At 45.3% G+C, this 17,871-nt stretch overlaps 1 protein-coding gene across 1 annotated transcript in view; it reads left to right on the forward strand.

Moving 5' to 3' along the window:
- The window catches only part of LOC132403469 (metabotropic glutamate receptor 3-like), a 53,755-nt gene extending 36,207 nt beyond the window's left edge, over nt 1-17,548 (forward strand). Inside the window, exons 3-5 of the mRNA XM_059986872.1 lie at nt 1,153-2,219; nt 8,700-8,874; nt 17,472-17,548. Of these exons, the coding sequence (XP_059842855.1) occupies nt 1,153-2,219; nt 8,700-8,874; nt 17,472-17,548 (1,319 nt within the window). The remainder of the gene's footprint in view (nt 1-1,152; nt 2,220-8,699; nt 8,875-17,471) is intronic.
- The last annotated feature ends 323 nt before the right edge of the window (nt 17,549-17,871 follow it).

The raw sequence follows: 17,871 nt of genomic DNA on the forward strand, positions 1-17,871 counted from the left end.
GCAACAGTTATTACCCCTCAACCATCAGGCTCTTAAACCAGAGAGGATTACGTCACTCATTCCAACGCTGAACTGTTGACTCAATTTCAAGGACTCTTCATCTCGTGCTCATGGTGGGTTTGGTCTTTCATTGATTCTATTGTGTTTCTCTCTGTTTACTGAGAATGCCCATTATAAATGAATCTCAGGCTTGTATATGGTGACATATATGTATTTGGATAGTGAATTTATTTTGAACTTTGTTATCCCCCTCACATGAATCTGACTATCACCCTCCAGCTCTTGCTCCATTCCTCCCCTCCTTCCCTTTACACTGACTATCTCCCCTCTTCCTTTCCATCCTGATGAAGGATCTCGAGTGTTGACTGTCCATTCCCGCTCCCCATAGATGCTACCTGACCTCTGGGTTCATAAAACACAGACCCTTTGGCCCACAATGCTGTGTTGACCTTCAGTGGAACCCTTCTGTCCCACACAGCTCTCCATGTTTCTATCATCCATGTGCCTACCTAAGACTCTCGTAAATGTTCCTAACATATCTGCCTCTACCACCACCCCCAGCTTCACACACCCTCTGCTCTCTGTGTTAAATAACTACCCCATCTTTGAACTTCCTCCTCTCATCTTAAATGTATCTGAATCAGTATTAGATTTGAGATCACCAGCATATGCCGTGAAATGTGTTCCTTTGTAGCAGCAGTACCGTGCAACGTATAATAATAAAAAAACTACGAATTACAATAAGAAATACAAAACATTAAACAGTGCAAAGAGATTAAACAAAACAAGTGAGGTGGTACTCGTGGGTTCACTGTCCATTCAGAAATCTGATGGCAGAGGGGAAGAAGCTGTTCCTGAATCAGTGAGCCTTTAGGCTCCTGATGATGGATGCTGCTGTAGATGTGGTCTGGTGGGGAGGGCTTTGCCTGGGATGGATTGGCCTTGTTTAGCACTTTCTGTAGACTTTTCCATTCTTGGGTATTAATGTTACCACACAAGTGCTGCCGGCTCATCGGATAGGAACATTGGAATGAATTGAATTTCTTGTTTGAGTGCGAGCAGTTTCCCCGTTTCCATTTTGTGAATAAGCGCTAATCTTCAAACCACAATTTTGACTGAAGTTCACTTGTCGCCCTTTTGTCTCTCCCCCAGCCCCTTTCCACCCCATGGGCGATGCAAACAGTGAGATCAAGTTCGACGAAAATGGAGACGGGATGGGCCGCTACAACGTCTTCAACTTCCAGAAGTGGGCGGGCAAGTACACGTACGTCAGGGTCGGCCAGTGGGCCAAGTCTCTGTCGCTGAACACGGACCTGATACACTGGCCCAGGCACTACATCCCCACCTCGCAGTGCAGCGACCCGTGCGCCCCGAACGAAGCCAAGAACATGCAGCCCGGTGACGTCTGCTGCTGGATCTGTGTCCCCTGCGACCCTTACGCCTACCTGGAGGACGAGTTCACCTGCAAGGACTGTGGTCCGGGTCGGTGGCCCAACGAGGACCTGACGGGCTGCTATGACCTACCAGAGGAGTACATCAGGTGGGCAGACGGCTGGGCCATTGGGCCAATCACCATCTCCTGCGCTGGGATTGTCACCACCCTCATGGTTGCCTCCATCTTTATAAAGCACAACAACACGCCTCTTGTCAGAGCTTCAGGCCGTGAGCTGTGCTACATTTTGCTCTTCGGGGTCTTCTTCTCCTACTGTATGACCTTTTTCTTCATCTCCAAGCCCTCGCGCGCCATATGTACCCTGCGCCGTCTGGGACTGGGCACGTCTTTCGCCGTGTGCTACTCTGCCTTGCTCACCAAGACCAACCGCATCGCCAGGATATTCAACGGGGTGCAGGAAGGCACCCAGAGGCCACGGTTCATCAGTCCCAGCTCGCAAGTCTTCATCTGTATGAGTCTAATCTTGGTCCAAATTGTCATGGTGTCAGTGTGGCTTGTACTGGAGGCTCCAGGGACCAGAAGGTACACTGTTCCTGAAAGAAGAGAGACAGTCATTCTGAAATGTAACGTGAAAGATTCCAGTATGCTAATGTCACTGTCCTATGACGTGGTGCTGGTGATTCTCTGTACGGTCTACGCCTTTAAAACACGAAAATGTCCTGAAAACTTCAACGAAGCAAAGTTTATTGGATTTACCATGTACACGACATGCATCATCTGGCTGGCTTTCCTCCCCATATTTTACGTGACTTCCAGCGACTACAGGGTAAGTGTTCATTTGTGTCCGCATTACCAAGTGTAAAGGTCCAGATGCTTGGGGGCTGTTGGGGACGATGGAAACATATCTTACCTTTAAAAATTAACATTTTAGTTCCAATCCCCATTCCGACATGTCAGTCCATGGCCTCCTCTACTGAAGCAATGAGGCCACTCTCGGATTGGAGGAGCAGCACCTCATATTCTGACTGGATAGCCTCCAGCGTTTTAGCATGAGTGGAAGTTCTCTAACGTCCACAGGTACCTCTCTAATCACTTCTCTTCTCCTCACCTGCCTATCACCTCCCCCCTGGTGCTCTTCCTCCATCCCTTACTTCCATGGTCCTTTCTCCTTCCCTATCAGATTCCTTCTCCTTTGGCCCTTTACCTTTTCCACCTATCACCTCCCAGCTTCTTACTTCATTCCCCCTCATCTGGCTTCACCTATCACTTTCCAGCTTGTTCTTCTTCCCCTCCCCCACTTTCTAATTCAGGCATCTTCTCCCCTCCTTTCCAATCCTAATGAAGGGTCTCGGCCTGAAACGTTGACTGTTTATTCCTCTCTAAAGATGCTGCCTGATCTGCTGAGTTCCTCCAGCATTTTTGTGTGTTACTGTGGATTTTCAGCATCTGCAGAAACTCTTGTGGGAATGTATCTTTCATTATTTGCAGTCTTTGGTAGAAGTGAAAAACTGGAGACATTGCAATAAACGTTGAAATGCAAGAAACTTGGCCTCCACAGCTGCCTGTGGCAAAGGATTCCACACATTCACCACTCTCTGGCTAAAGAAATTCCTCCTCATCTCCACTCTAAAAGGACGCCCCTCTATTGTGAGGCTGTGACCTCTGATCTTAGACTCTCCACATAGGAAATATCCTCTCTACATCCACTCTAAAAGGCCTTTCACCATTCAATGTGTTTCAATGAGCTCACACCTCATCCTTTTCAATTCTAGGGAATACAGGCCAAGAGCCATCAACTGCTCTTCATATGACAAGCCATTTACTCCCAGAGTGATTTTCATGAACCTCTTTGGAACCCTCTCCAGTTTCAGCACATCCTTTCCAAAGCAAGGAGCCCAAAACTGCTCACAGTTCTCCCAGTGAGGTCTCACCAGTGCTTTATAAAGGCTCAACATTGCATCCTTACTTTTTATTCTAGTCCTCGTGAAATTAATGTTAATATCGCATTTGCCTTCCTCACCACAGACTCAAACTGCAAATTAACCTTTAGGGATCCTACACAAGGACTCCCAAATCCCTTTGCACTCCAGTATTTCATATTTTCTCTCCATTTAGAAAATAGTCAACCCTTTCATTTCTTATACCAAAGTGCATGACCATACACTTCATGGCACTGTCTTCCATCTACCACCTATTTGTTGATTCTCCTAATCTGTCTAAGTCCTTTTGTAGCCTCTCTGCTTCCTCATCTGTGCCTTCATTTGTCTTTGTATTGTCTGCAAACTTTGCAACAAAGCCATCAATTCCATCATCCAAATCATTGACATATAATGTAAAATCCATTGGTCCCAACACAGGCCCCTGTGGAATATCACTAGTCATTGGCAGCCAACTAAAAAAGACTCCCCTCATTCCCACTCTTTGCCTCCTGCCAATTAGCCACTGTTTCATCCATGCTAGAATCTTTCCTGTAATACCATGGGCTTGTAGCTTGTTAAGCAGCCTCATGTGAGGCACCTTGTCAAAAGCCTTCTGAAAATCCAAGTACCAAACATCAGCTAATTCTCGTTTGTCTATCATTATTTCTTCAAAGAATTCGAACAGACTTGTCAGGCAAGATTTTCCCTTGAGGAAACCATGCTTACTACAACCTATTTTATCATGTGGCTCCAAGTACCCTGAACCAACATCTTCCCAACCACTGAGGTCAGACTTACTGGTGTATAATTATCTTTCTTCTGTCTCTTTTCCTTCTTGAAGAGTGGGGTGACATTTGCAATTTTCCAATCTTCCAGAACCATTACAGAATCTAGTGATTCTTGAAAGATCGTTACTAATGCCTCCATGGTCTCTTCAGCCACCTCTTTCAGAACCCTGGGGTGTTCACCATCTGGTCCAGACTTTCAGACCTTTCAGTTTCCCAAGAACCTTCTCCGTAGTAATGGTAACTTCATGACCCCTGACAGCTGGAACTTCCACCATACTACTAGTGGCCTACACAGTGAAGATTAATGCAGAATACTTGCTCAGTTTGTCCACTATTTTTTGTCCTCCATTACCACCTCCCCAGCATCATTTTCCAGTGGTCTGATATCGACTCTCACCTCTCGTTTACACTTTATGTATCTGAAGAAACTTTGGATATCCTGTTTAATATTACTGGCTAGCTTACTTTTGTATTCCATCTTCAAATTCTTAATGACTTTTTAGTTGCCTTCTGTTGGTTTTTAAAAGCTTCCCAGTCCTCTAACTTCCCACTAATTTTTGCTCTATTATATGCCCTCTCTTTGGCTTTTCTGTTGGCTTTGAATTCTCTTGTTAGCCACGGTTATGTCATCTTGCCTTTAGAATACTTCTTCCTCTTTGGGATGTATATATCCTGTGCCTTCGAATTGCTTCCAGAAGTTCCAACCATTGCTGCTCTGCCATCATCCCTGCCAGTGTTCTTTTCCAATCAATTCTGGCCGGCTCCTCTCTCATGCCTCCATAATTCTCTTTACTCCACTGTCATACTGCTACATCTGACTTTAGCTTCTCCTTCTCAAATTTCAGGGTTAATTCAATCATATTATGATCACTTTCCCCTAAGGGTTCTTTTACCTTCAGCTCTCTAATCAATCCCGATTCATTGCACAACACCCAATCCAGAATAGCTGATCCCCTGGTGGGCTCAACCATGAGCTGCTCTGAAAAGCCATCTCGTAGGCATTCTACAAATTCCCCACTTAGAATCCGGCATCTACCGGATTTTCCCAATCTCCCTGCATATTGAAATACCCCATGATTATTTAAACACTACCTTTTTGGAATGCATTTTCTACCTCCCATTGTAATTTGTAGATCACATCCTTACTACTGTTTTGGGGTCTGAATGTAACTCCCATCAGGGTCTTTTTATCCTTGCAGTTCCTTAGCTCTATCCACTTTGATTCAGCACCTTCTGACCCTGTGTCACCTCTTTCTAATGATTTGATTTCTTTTTTTTACCAACAGAACAATACCTTTCCCTCTGTCTTCCTGCCTGTCTTTTCAATACAATTTAAATCCTTGTACATTAAGCTCCCAGCTCTAATCTTCTTACAGCCATGATTCAGTGATGGCTACATCATACCTGCCAATCTGAAACTGTGCTGCAAGTTCATCTGCCTTATTCCGTATACTGCGCGCATTCAAATATAACACCGTCAGTCCTGTATTCACCCTTTTCAATTTTGCCCACCTTTTATGTTGTAACTCATCCTGTTCACTGTAATGCTGCCTTACAAAATGCTAGAGGAACTCAGCAGGCCAGGCAGCATCTATGGAGAGAAATAAACAGACCAGATAGGTGGGTGGAAAAGAGGATGAAGTTGAAAGCTGGGAGGTAATAGATCCCTTTTCTTCAGCCCTTTACCTCTTCCTCTTATCACCTTCCAGCTTCTCATTTCATCCCTCTCCACCACCTACCCATCTCTTGCCTCACCTGCTTACCTATCACCTGCCAGCTTGCACTCCAACCAACCTTATTCTATCTTCTCCCCCCCCCCACTTCCTTTCTCATGGACCTCTCAGTTAATGGTATTGATCTATGGCATGAGAAAGGTTAGGGATCCCTAGTTTAGAAAGATATGAGCCAAAGGTGAGCACGTGGGCTTAGCTTAGATGGAACCTGGGTCAGCATGGACCTGTTGTGATGAAGGATTTGTTACTGTGCTGTGTGTGACTCTAACTCATGCAAGGTTGACATCCAACTAGATCTTTCAAAGGACCGTGTCAAAGTTCATTGAAATTACTGACCAATAAGTGTTGCTGTCTGGCACCTTTCATCATCCTCTGTAAAACACTGTCTGTGCTAGTTCTGATGCCATTCTGGATTTGTTATCAGTAATCCAGAGCCAAGGATTAATGATTGGGAAATGCAAATTCAAATTCCACCGTGGCAACTGGCAAAATCGTGTTTCATTTGAATAAATCTGGAAGTAAAAGTAAGCATCAGTAATGGTGATTCCCCTAAAACCATTGATATCCTGCTCCGTCCCAGCCTGTGACTCCAGACTAATATTTAATTGATTACTACCTGCGCTCGGAAATGGAAAAAGTTAAAGGTAACCTTTATTTGTCACGTGTACATCGAAACATACAGTGAAATGAGTCACTTCATCAATGACTAACACAGTCTGAGGATGAGCTGAGCAGCTCATGATATGAGCTGAGCAAGTGCCACTTCCAGTGCCAACGTAACATGCCCACAACGTGGGGGTGGCACAGTAGCGTAGTGGTTAGCACAGCGCTTTACAGTACCAGCAAGCTGGGTTCAATTCCCTCCACTGTCTGTAAGGAGTTTGTACGTTCTACACACGACCGAGTGGCTTTCCCCCCACATTCCAAAGACATGCCGGTTAGTAGGTTAGTTGGTCACTGTAAATTGTCCTGTGATTAGGCTAGGGTTAAATAGGTGGGTTTGTGGGTGGCGTGGATTAAATAAATAAACAACTTACTAATCCTAACATCTTTGGAACGTGGGAGAAAACCGGAACACCCGGAGGAAACCCACTCGGTCATGGGGAGAATGTACAAACCCCTTTGGTCTATCTTCCGATAGATCCAGTTTCCTCCCACATGCCACGTGTGGGTTCTTTCGATGTACATGCGACAAGTAAAGCTAACATTATAAAAAAGGGTTGATAAATAAAATAAGCCCTTCTAAGTTAACCCTGTGTGTGGGCACGGGGTAGAATCTGAAGGTATTTAGTGGGAACTGCATGAAGAGTAAAAAGTTGTTCTATGTCAGTGTAGATAATGCACTCCATTTCCCTCTGTGACTCGGAGAACTTGTTGGATCAGTTAATGTTTCATTGAAGACAGAACATCACAGCACAGTACGGGTCCTCTAGCCCACGATATTGTACTGACCATATAACCTATTCTAAGAGCAGTCTAACACTTCACTCCAACATAACCTTCCATTTTTCTTTCATCCATGTGCTAATGTAAGAGTCTCTTAAATATCGCTAACGTATCTGCCTCTACCACCATCTCTGACAGTGTGTTCCACACACCACCATTCTGTGTAAGAAAATTACCTCTGACATCCCCCCTATACTTTCCTCCAATCACCTCAAAACTAGGCCTCTCATATTAGCCATTTCTGCCCTTGAAAAAGGCTCTGCTTGTCCTCTGTATCTATGCCTCTTATCATCTTGTACACGTCTATCAAGTCATCCCTCATCCTCCTTTGCTCCAACAAGAAAAGCCCTGGCTTGCTCAACCTTTCCTTGTGAAATTTAGTTCACGAAGATATTTATTCCATCACTGGAAGAGGTTTATGAGGCCCCATGTGCCACCTAGGCACTGAGGGTTCCGACGACGACGAAAGAGGTTTATGAAGTATTTTCCAAATGGGAAGCAAATTCAAAAATCAGAGGTGCAAAGGGACTTGGGAGTCCTCGTGCAGAATTCCCCAAAGAATAACTTGCAGGTTGAGTAGGTGGTGAGGAATGCAAATGCTATGTTACTATTCATGTTGAGAGGGCTAGAATATAAAAGCAAGGATGTAATGCTGAGGTTTATAAGGCATTGGTCAGACTGCACTTGGAGTATTGTGGGTAGATTTGGGATCCATATCCAAGAAAGAATGTGCTGGCATTGGAGAGGATCCAGAGGAGATTCACGGGAATGAAAGGATTAACGTATATAATATTTGATGACTCTGGGCTTGTCGAAACTGGAATTCAGAAGAATGAAGGACGATCTCATTGGAACCGACTGAATATTGAAAGGCCTAGATAGAGTGGGCATGGAGAGGATGTTTCCTATAGTTGGGGAGTCCAGGACCAGAGGGCCCATCCTCAGAATAGAAAGACAGAATAGAATAGAGATGAGAAGAAATTTCTTCAGCCAGAGGATGGTGAATCTGTGGAATATATTGCTACAGGTGACCGTGGAGGCCAAGTCATTGGGTATACAGTATTGACAGCAGATGTTAATAGGTTCTTGATGAGGAGGTCAAAGGTCATGGAGAGAAGGCAGGAGAGTGGGGTTGAGAGGGATAATAAATCAGCCATGATGGAACAGCAGAGCAAACCTGGTGGCACAAATGGCCTAATTCTGCTTCTATGTCTTATGGTCTTATTGTGTTAAATATTGAGTGTGTGTTCTCAGGCTCCTGTACCTCCTCCCTGATGAGGAGACAGTACATCCTGGAGGGTGAGGGTCCTTAATGATGGATACCATTTTCCTGAGGTACTGAAATGTACAGGTGTCAGCGGGATGGTCATACGTACGTATGACAAACGAAGCTAACCTTCAAATCCTTTCTGTTCCATAGGTTCAGACCACGACAATGTGTATCTCAGTCAGCCTGAGTGGCTTTGTGGTGCTGGGCTGCCTCTTTGCACCCAAGGTCCATATTATTGTGTTCCAGCCCCAGAAGAACGTGACCAGCCACAGACTCACCATGAACAGGTTCAGTGTCAGCGGAACGGTCACGAGCCACTCTCACTGTAAGTACGGGCAACTCAGCCCCTGGCACCTCTGATAAAGATTAAACATCAGCTTTATTTGTCATGTGTTCTTTGCAACACATAGAGTGAAATGTGTGGATTTTGTGTCAAATCAAATGCACGAGGATTGTGCTGAGGGCAGCCCGCAAGTGACCATTGCGTCCAGTGCCAACGTGGCATTCCCACAACTCACTAGTTGTCTTTGCACTGTGGGAGGAACCTGGAGCACCCAGAGGAAACCCGTGCGGTCACGGGAGAGGAAGTACAAACTCCTTACAGACAGTGGTGGGAATTGAACCTGGATCGCTAGTGTTATAAAGCGTTCTGCACCACCATGCCTCTGAAAACACACATGACATCTCCTAAGCAACTCAAGTACAACACTCCCAAATCATATGCCGTTGACGTTTTACTAAACTCAAAGAATTTTCACCAGGCTGCCTTTCCACACTCGGACGTTTGGTGAGGCTGCACTTGTATTGTGAGCAGGTTTGATCACCCTTTTATAAGAAAGATGTCACAAAGCTGCACAGAAGATTCACAAGAGCCATAGAGAGAGTAAATACACTCAGCCCCAGGGTAGGGGAATCAAGAACTAGAGGGTGTGAAGTGAGAGGGGACGTGAAAGATGACTTTTACGTGGGAAGGTGGAGAGTGTATGAAACTATCAGCTGAAGAACGATGGAAGTAGGTACACGGATAGAAAAGGTTCAGAGGGATATGGGCCGAACACTGACAAATAGGACTATTTTAGGCAGGCATCAAGATTGGCATGGAGAGATTGTCAGAAGGATCTGTTTTTGTGCTGTGGATGTCCGATTCAGTGAATGTCTGATTCAGTTCCTTATCACCTGCTTATGGAATAAACACACTGATTTGCGGATGCTGGAAATCCAGAGTAACACACACAAAATGCCGGAGAAACTCAGCGGGGTCAGGCAGAAAATGAACAAACAATCATCGTTTCGGGCTGAGGTCCTTCCTCAGGACTGGAAAGTAAGGGGGAAGTTGCCAGAATAAAAAGGCGGCAGGAGGATGGCTAAGGTGAGAGCTGAAGCCAGGTGGGTGGGACAGGTCAAGGGCCGGAGAGGAAGGAATCTGATAGAAAAGGAAAGAGGAGGGGATACGGGGGGAAGTGACAGGCAGGTGAGTAGAGATAAGAGGGGAGGAGGGGAGAACTTTTTTTATACCAGAAGGAGAAATCAATGTTCATGCCATCAGGTTGGAGGCTATCCACCCTGAAAGTGGCCTCATCTTGACACAAGAGGAGGTCATGGGCTGACATGTGAGAACAGGAATGGGAACTGGAATTAAAATGTTTGGGCGGACACACACACACACACACGCACGCACACAGAGTGATTGATAAGTTCGTGGCTTAAGGTAGAAGAAGGTGAGTTATACAGCTCTCATTACATGCACATGCAGGTCAACTCTTTGAGTGATTATACAGAAAGTCTGAATAGCTCATCTCCTTCCACCTTTTATATATAGTACTGTGTGTTTGTGTGAGTTTTTATTTATTTCCTTGACCACCAATTCCAAACAACAGCAGCCCCCACTCCTTCTGCTGGTTGCTGGTGTACACTCGGCCCCTCAAACATTCGTAGCTGGAACATATACGCCTCCCAGTGCAAAATTGCTCTCAGAGTGATGGGGTTTGAGAAGTGGAGCCCCCTGTACAACGTGGTGTGGTTATCAGCTGACTGTTCTGTCATCCGTCATACCTTTCATATCAAAACTAAGTATACATTGGTAGCAGAAATGGTTCAGGTTGGGGGTCTGTCTCTGTAAGTCCTGCTGTCGACAGAAAGTGGAAGTCTAGGTGCGATGGACTCCTGGCCTCATTATGGCCTTGCACCTTATTGTCTACCTGCATTGCACTCTCTCTGTAGCTGTTAAACTTTATTCTGCATTATTTTATTGTTTTACCTTGTCTGACCTTAATGCAGGGTTATAATAAATTAATCCATATGGATGACATACAAAACAGTTTTTTTTTAATACAGTAATAGAGCAATTCCAATTCCTGGCAGTGGTTGGGCTCCAGCTCACTGACTGCTGATGGAGGATGTGTGATTTGTGGACCCAGGAAGAAAAACTGATTTTCCTATAGCTTTCTCAAGTTCCCCTCTTGCTTCCTTTCTCCCACAATCCACACTCCTCTGCTATCAGCTTCCTTCTTCAGCCTTTTACCTTCTCCACCTATCACCTCCCAACTTCTCACTCCATCCCTCCTCCCCCAACCAGACTCATCTATCACCCATTGCAGGAGCCAGATCTCAAACAAGGGACGACATACAGAAAGGAGACAGAGAGCCGAGTGGCACCGGGGTCATGAAAACAACTGCTTGACAGATGATGGAGACAGAAGTTGTCTCCTGTGTGTTTGATTCTTAGAGGTGCAGATGAAGATTTGGAAAGAATAATCCATTCTCTTTTTCCATTCCCCATTTTGGTTATCGTCTCACCCCTTCTCTTCACCTACCCACCTCTGAGTTCCCTCCTCCTTGCCTTTCTCCCATAGTCCACGCTTCTGTCCTATCAGATTCCTTCTATTTCACCCCTTTACTTTTTCCACCTATCACCTCGCAGCTTCTCACTTCACCCCCCCCCCCCGCCAACTGGCTTCACCTACCTCCTTCTGGCTTGTCTTCCTTCCTCCCCTCCTGCTCCTCCTTCTTCTGGCGTATACCCCTTCCTTCCCAGTCCCGACGAAGGATTTCAGCTCAAAATGTCGACCAGCTTCTTCCTCCGTAAATGTACCCATCTATTCCTGGGGTCATTTCAAACACGAACTGCTCTATTCCTCTCCACAGATGCTGCCTGCCCCCTGAGTTCCTCCGGCATCTTCTGTGTGTTGCTCTGCAATTCCAGCTTCTACCGAATCTTGTGTGTTCTTAACACTGCTTGAACGATTTTCACATCTTCACGACATCCCAGGGCCGTTCCACCCAGTGAAGTGTCTTTGGTGTAAAGTTGCCCTTGTAAAGCAAGCTCCCACGGCAGAGTGTCACTGACCGGTCAGACGTGTCTTTGATGGGTGGGCCAACCACTGCAGAATAATCTGCTTCGAATTGTTTTATACAGCTGAGGTCTCAGTTTGTTGTCTCAGAACGCTGGCACCTCTGTTGGCTCAGCGCTGGGCGGCCTCACAGAAAACCCAGGAACAGGCCCTTCATGTGTCTGCTGAACACATGCCAAACTAAGCACACTCCATCTGCCCACACGTGGTCTATTCCCTAGCTAACTGTGTCTGAATGTCTCTCAAATACCACAATCACATCTGCCTCCACAAGCTCCATGACGGCACATTCCCAGGTAAAAGATATGCCTCACAAATTCCCTTTAAACTTGCCCTTCTCACCTTTAACCTTTGTCCTCCCGTATTCGGAATTAGAATTAGAATTGTTTTTCTTTTAACTTTTATTTATTTAGTGATACAGTGCAGACTAGGCCACTCAGCCCTTCAAGCCTCGTCACCCAGCTATCCCCAACAGCCCTGATTAACCCTAACCTAGTCGTGGGTCAGCTTACAACGACCAATTAATCTACTCGGTATGCCTTCAGACTGGGGGAGAGAACTGGAGAACCTGGGCAAAACTCACACGTTCCACGGGGAAAATGTAAAGTGACTCCTTACAAAGGATGCCAGGATTGAACTCGAAACTCCAAAATGCCCAAGCTGTAATAACATTGCGCTAACCGCTACACTACCATGGCGACCTATTACTGTCACCTGCACTGAGACACAGTGAAAAGCTTGTCTTGCACACTGTTCATACAGATCAGATCATTACACAGTGCATTGAGGTCAATCAAGAACAGAATGAAGAATAAAGGTCAAGGTAAGACATGGGAACGGAATTAGGCCATTTGGCCCATCAAGTCTGCTCTGCCATTTCATCATGGCTGACCCATTTTCCTCTCAGCCCTGACCTCCTGCCTTCTCCCTGTCTCCCTTCAATAAAGCGCAGTAGCTTCAGAGGAAGTGCAGTGCAGGTTGACCATAAGATGCGAGATCATAATGAGGAAGATTGTGAGGTCTAAAGTCCAATTTATTGTTCTAGGGAATGGTTTAATATTCCTATAATAGTGGGATAGAAGCAGGACCTTTCAACCCTGAGAAAAGACTCTGACTGCCTACGATATCTATGCCGATCATAATTTTATAAACACAAGCGATTCTGCAGATGCTAGAAATTTAGACCATCACACACCAAATGCTGGAGGGTCTATGGAGGGAAATAACCAGTCGACATTTCAGGCCTAGACCCTTCATTAGGACTGGAAAGAAAGGAGGGAGAAGCCAGAGTAAGAAGGTGGGGAAGTGGAAAGAGTACGCACTGATAGGTGATAGGCGAGGGGTGTAGCTAGGTGAGTAGGGATGGAGTGAGAACCTGGGAGGTGATACATGGGAAAGGTAAAGAAAGATTCTGGGTCAGGGATTGGAAAAAGAGAGGAGGAGGAGGGGAGAGAAATTCCCCAAAGTTAGGAGAAATTTTATAAACTTCTATCAGGTCTTCTATCAGTCAGCTTCTGACTCCAGAGAAAACAACCCGAGTTTATCCAGCCTCCAATGCGGACAACTCCCTCTCCAAGACCTCTATGTCTTTCCTGGAAAGGGGTGACCAGATCTTCACACAATACTCTATATGTGGCCCAAGCAAAGTTCTTCACAGCTACAACTCAACTTCCTGACATTTATAATCAATGCCCCAGTCTATGAGGGCACATCTGCCAAATGCCCTCCTTACCACCCTTGCCCCTGGGATAACAGCATTCAGCAAGCTATGAACTTGCACCCCAAGATCCCTCTGTACATTGGTGCTCTTCAGGATCCTGCCGTTTACTGTACACTCTATTTTCCTTTTGCATTTGACCTCCCAAATGCAACATCTCACACTTGTCTGGATTCAACTCCGTATGCCACTTCTTCTACATATCCTGCTGTCACTATCAAAGCCTTCCCTCCACTAGCCTGCAGGTCACCCTTGGGCAAGGTGTAGTACCCTCTTAGCCCTGATCAGGGTCACTTGAAGTCATGGGGGCAGGTGGTGGATGGTTGTGTGAGCAGCTGGTGCAGATCCCAAGTCCTGGCTATGTGACCACTGATGAAAGGCAGACAAACTCCAAGGAGTATTGATAATGGCCGGGGTCACCCAACTTGTAAAGGCACTGCCCAGAAGAAGGTAATGGTAAACCATTTCTGCAGAGAAAATTGACAAGAACAAAACCATGATCAGCCACATCATGCGATACAGGCAACATTATGAACAAATGTATCATTATCCAGTCACTTCAATTGGCAATCTTTCTTATTGCTCTCTGCTGATCGTTGTGCCGCCTGAAAAGTTACCAATATTTACCTACATTATCACAAGCAACAAAGATCCTGTGGGATCCTGATGCCTTTTGACATCCAAGGTTTTTTGGATGTCAAGAATGAGGCTTAAAACATGTTGCATACGATCATTTTATGAAGTGTTACAAGAACAAAGGAAGGGAGGGGAATGGAAAAGGACCAGAGAGGAAAAAAGAGAGCCTAGGTACTAGAACCTTTCTCAATACTATAACTAAAAGTTCTGTGGATCTCAGGTTGGGAACCCCTGCCCTTGAGGAAGGAAAAAGCAAAGAGACTATAAAAAAACATGGTCTGATCTTCTTATACCAGACTGCTCAGACCATGACACCATAGGACATAGGAGCAGAATTAGGGGATTTGCCCTAATTCTGATAGCACACATATTAATACTTGATAGCATTCAAATTCTATTGTTTCAATTAATCAATTAGATATCTCCTATTCAAGTATTGCAATACTTGCCACTGAAACTAACAATTTCCAGAAGTACAGCCACTAGAAATCTCACCAAACAATTTTATGTACGTAAGTAATTATAATGAGGTGGCACCGTAGCGTAGTGGTTAACACAACACTTCTCACCACTGTCTGGAAGGAGTTTGCACTTTCACCCTGTAACCTCGTGGTTTCCTCCGGGTGCTCTGGTTGCCTCCCACAGCCCAAAGACCTACCAATTGGTGGGTTAATTGGTCATTGTAAATTGTCCCATGGTTAGGCTAGGGTTAAATCAGGGGTTGCTGAGCAGCGCGGTTCAGGAAGACCGGAAGGTCCCGTTCCAATAAATAAATAAATGAATAAATAAATAAGCAAGCATAAAAAATTTAACTACAAGGAAAATAACAATTATACAGTCCAATCGAACAATCCCAAAACGGATCCCTACAGACCACTGCCCTAGTCAGCACCCAGCCCCACATCCACCTCTACCCTGTAACTTTTATAGCCAAGTCAGTTTTGAATCCAGTCTCTCAAGTCTCTGTAGATCTTATGTGCTTTAGTCTACTGGATCAGCGTACAATGATAGACCTTGTAGAATGCTTTACAAAAGTCCACATATCACTGGCCTACCCTCATCAAACCAGCTTTATCATGCCCTCGAGCTCGTAAGACATTACCTACCCTGCACAAAGCCATGATTTTCTAGACTTGAGTAAATCTTGTCCCCTAAGAAACTTCCCCAGTCATTTTTCTATTACTGGTGTAAGGCTCATCAGTCTATCATTTCCTGGTTTGTCCCTTTTGCCCTTCATAAGAACCTTACTCACCAGGTACGTGGACTCATTCCGATGCTCCTCGAGGTTGAACAATTTGTCATCAGGATTAACTCCAAGAAATCCATTAAGAGTGCACAGCCAGACACTTCTTTTCCCAGGGCAGAAATGGCTAGTACAAGGGGGCATAATTTTAAGGTGATAAGAGGAAATTATAAGGTTGATGTCAGAGGGAGGTAGATATGTGGAACACCCTGACAAGGATGGTGGTAGAGATAGATACATTAGGGATATTTAAGGGACTCTTAGATAGGCACATGGATGATAGAGAAATGGTGGGATATCTAGGAGGGAAGGGTTAGCTTGATCTTTAGTAGGTTAAAATGTTGCTTGGACATCGTGGGATGAGGGGCCTATGCTGTACTGTTCTATTAACAGAGAGTGCAACAAACGATTATCTGGAAGAACTCAGTAGGTCAGGCAGCATCTGTGGGAGGAAAGAAGCTGTCAATGTTTCAGGTTAAAAATTTGTTCCTCTCACAGAAACTGCCAGACCATAACACAATAAAATGTAGGAGCAGAATTAGGCTATTCAGCCCATCGAGTCTGCTCCACCATTCCATCATGGCAGGTTTATTACCTCTCTCAACCCTATTCTCCTCCCTTCTCCCCTTAACACCTGGCACCCCATCAACCTCTGCTTTAAATATATTCAAAGACAGACTCCAAAACCATCTGTGGCAATGAATTCCACAGATTCAACACGCCCTGGCTAAAGAAATTCCTCCTCATCCCTGTACTAAAGGGACATCCCTCTACACTGAGACTGTGCCTTCTGTCCCTAGACTTCCCTGCTATATGAAACATCCTCACCACATCCACACTATCTAAGCCTTTCAATAGTCAGTAGGTTTCAATGAGATCCTCCCTCATTCTTCTAAACGACAGTGAATACAGGCCCAGAACCATCAAACACTACTCATACGTTAACCTTTTCATTCCCAGAATAATACTCATGAACCTCCTTTGAACTCTCTGCAATGCCAGCATATCCGTTCTTAGATAAGAGGCCCAAAACTGACTTGCAGAATTATTCCAGTCCATTGCTTGTTGCTCCAGATTCCAGAGTCTGTGGTCACTCGTGTCTCTGTTAGCAGAAACGTGACAGTCAAACCTGAGGAGGCCAAGACATTGGGTATATTTAAAGCACAGGTTGATAGGTTCTTGATTAGTTAGGGTGTCAAAGGTTACAGGGAGAGGATAGGAGAACGGGATCGCTTACTTACTTCCTGCCCGTTAGGCCACTGGCGTTAAAGGCAACAATGAAGGTTCTCCGCTGCTAGCAGGGTTCAGGGCCGCCTTCGTCCTGTCGGTTTTCACTACTGACAGTCATGCAAGTCCTGGGTGGAGACTCAGGAATACCGTGGCACTCTGATGTAGAAGGATTCTTCACTGCTGTTTCCGAAACAGTTTTGTTTTACCAGTCAGGGTTGTTAGCCCTGAGCTAACCCAGCAAACCTGGAGAACCCATGAATCACTCTTAGACTGTCCTCTGCCCTTTGACCTGTTTGGCATGGGTGACCCTAGCAAGTGCCAAAGCACAAGCCCCTGACTCCAGCCAGCATAGCTCTCCGGGTCATTGGGCACGCTAGACTCCAAACCCCATGAGGAGGTTGAGGTCCTCTTGCGGGAGACTGGATTGAGGGGGATACTGAGTTATCCATGGTACAATGAAGAAGCAGGCTGGATGGCCAATGGCCAATTTTGCACCTATGTTTTATGGAAATCTGGTCTTTTAGTCTTACGTTGGGCTCCTCCACGTATGTCAGAGGTTCCCAACCCGGGGTCCACACACCCCTCGGTCAGTGGTATAAAAAAAAGGTTGGGAACCCCGGACACAGGAGCTGCCAAACGCAACTGGACAGGGAAGAAATGTCCAACTCTGGATTTACCCTGGATGTTTTCCTTTCTACATTTCAAGGACAGTTGGAGTAACCTGCCCCGATACTGTTGCTTTACAGTGTCCGCCAGCGCTCACTACGTCCCAGCTGTCTGCAACGGACGGGAAATTCTGGACTCCACCGCCTCGTCTTTGTGAAGCCGATATCCAATCCTACCCTGCATCTCCTGTCACAATCACACGGGTGACGCACCCTGGGTACAGTAACTTTTGTAGAGACAGTATTAAGATATTTTTAAGGGCTGTAAGTAACTAGACCATAGTTGGGTTTTCTGGTTAATATTTTATCTTGTAAATAACTTATTTACATAAATTGTTATAAATTAAGGCAGGTACTGTATGAAAATATGACCAACTGATTATTCTAACATTTTGAGGTTCTACAACCGTCTGTGATGTATTTACACTAGGTCGCATTGTAATTTTTAAGTTGTATATAGTTATAACACGTAACATGGTTT

Source organism: Hypanus sabinus, chromosome 13 (assembly GCF_030144855.1).
Source record: "Hypanus sabinus isolate sHypSab1 chromosome 13, sHypSab1.hap1, whole genome shotgun sequence".
Taxonomy (NCBI): domain Eukaryota; kingdom Metazoa; phylum Chordata; class Chondrichthyes; order Myliobatiformes; family Dasyatidae; genus Hypanus; species Hypanus sabinus.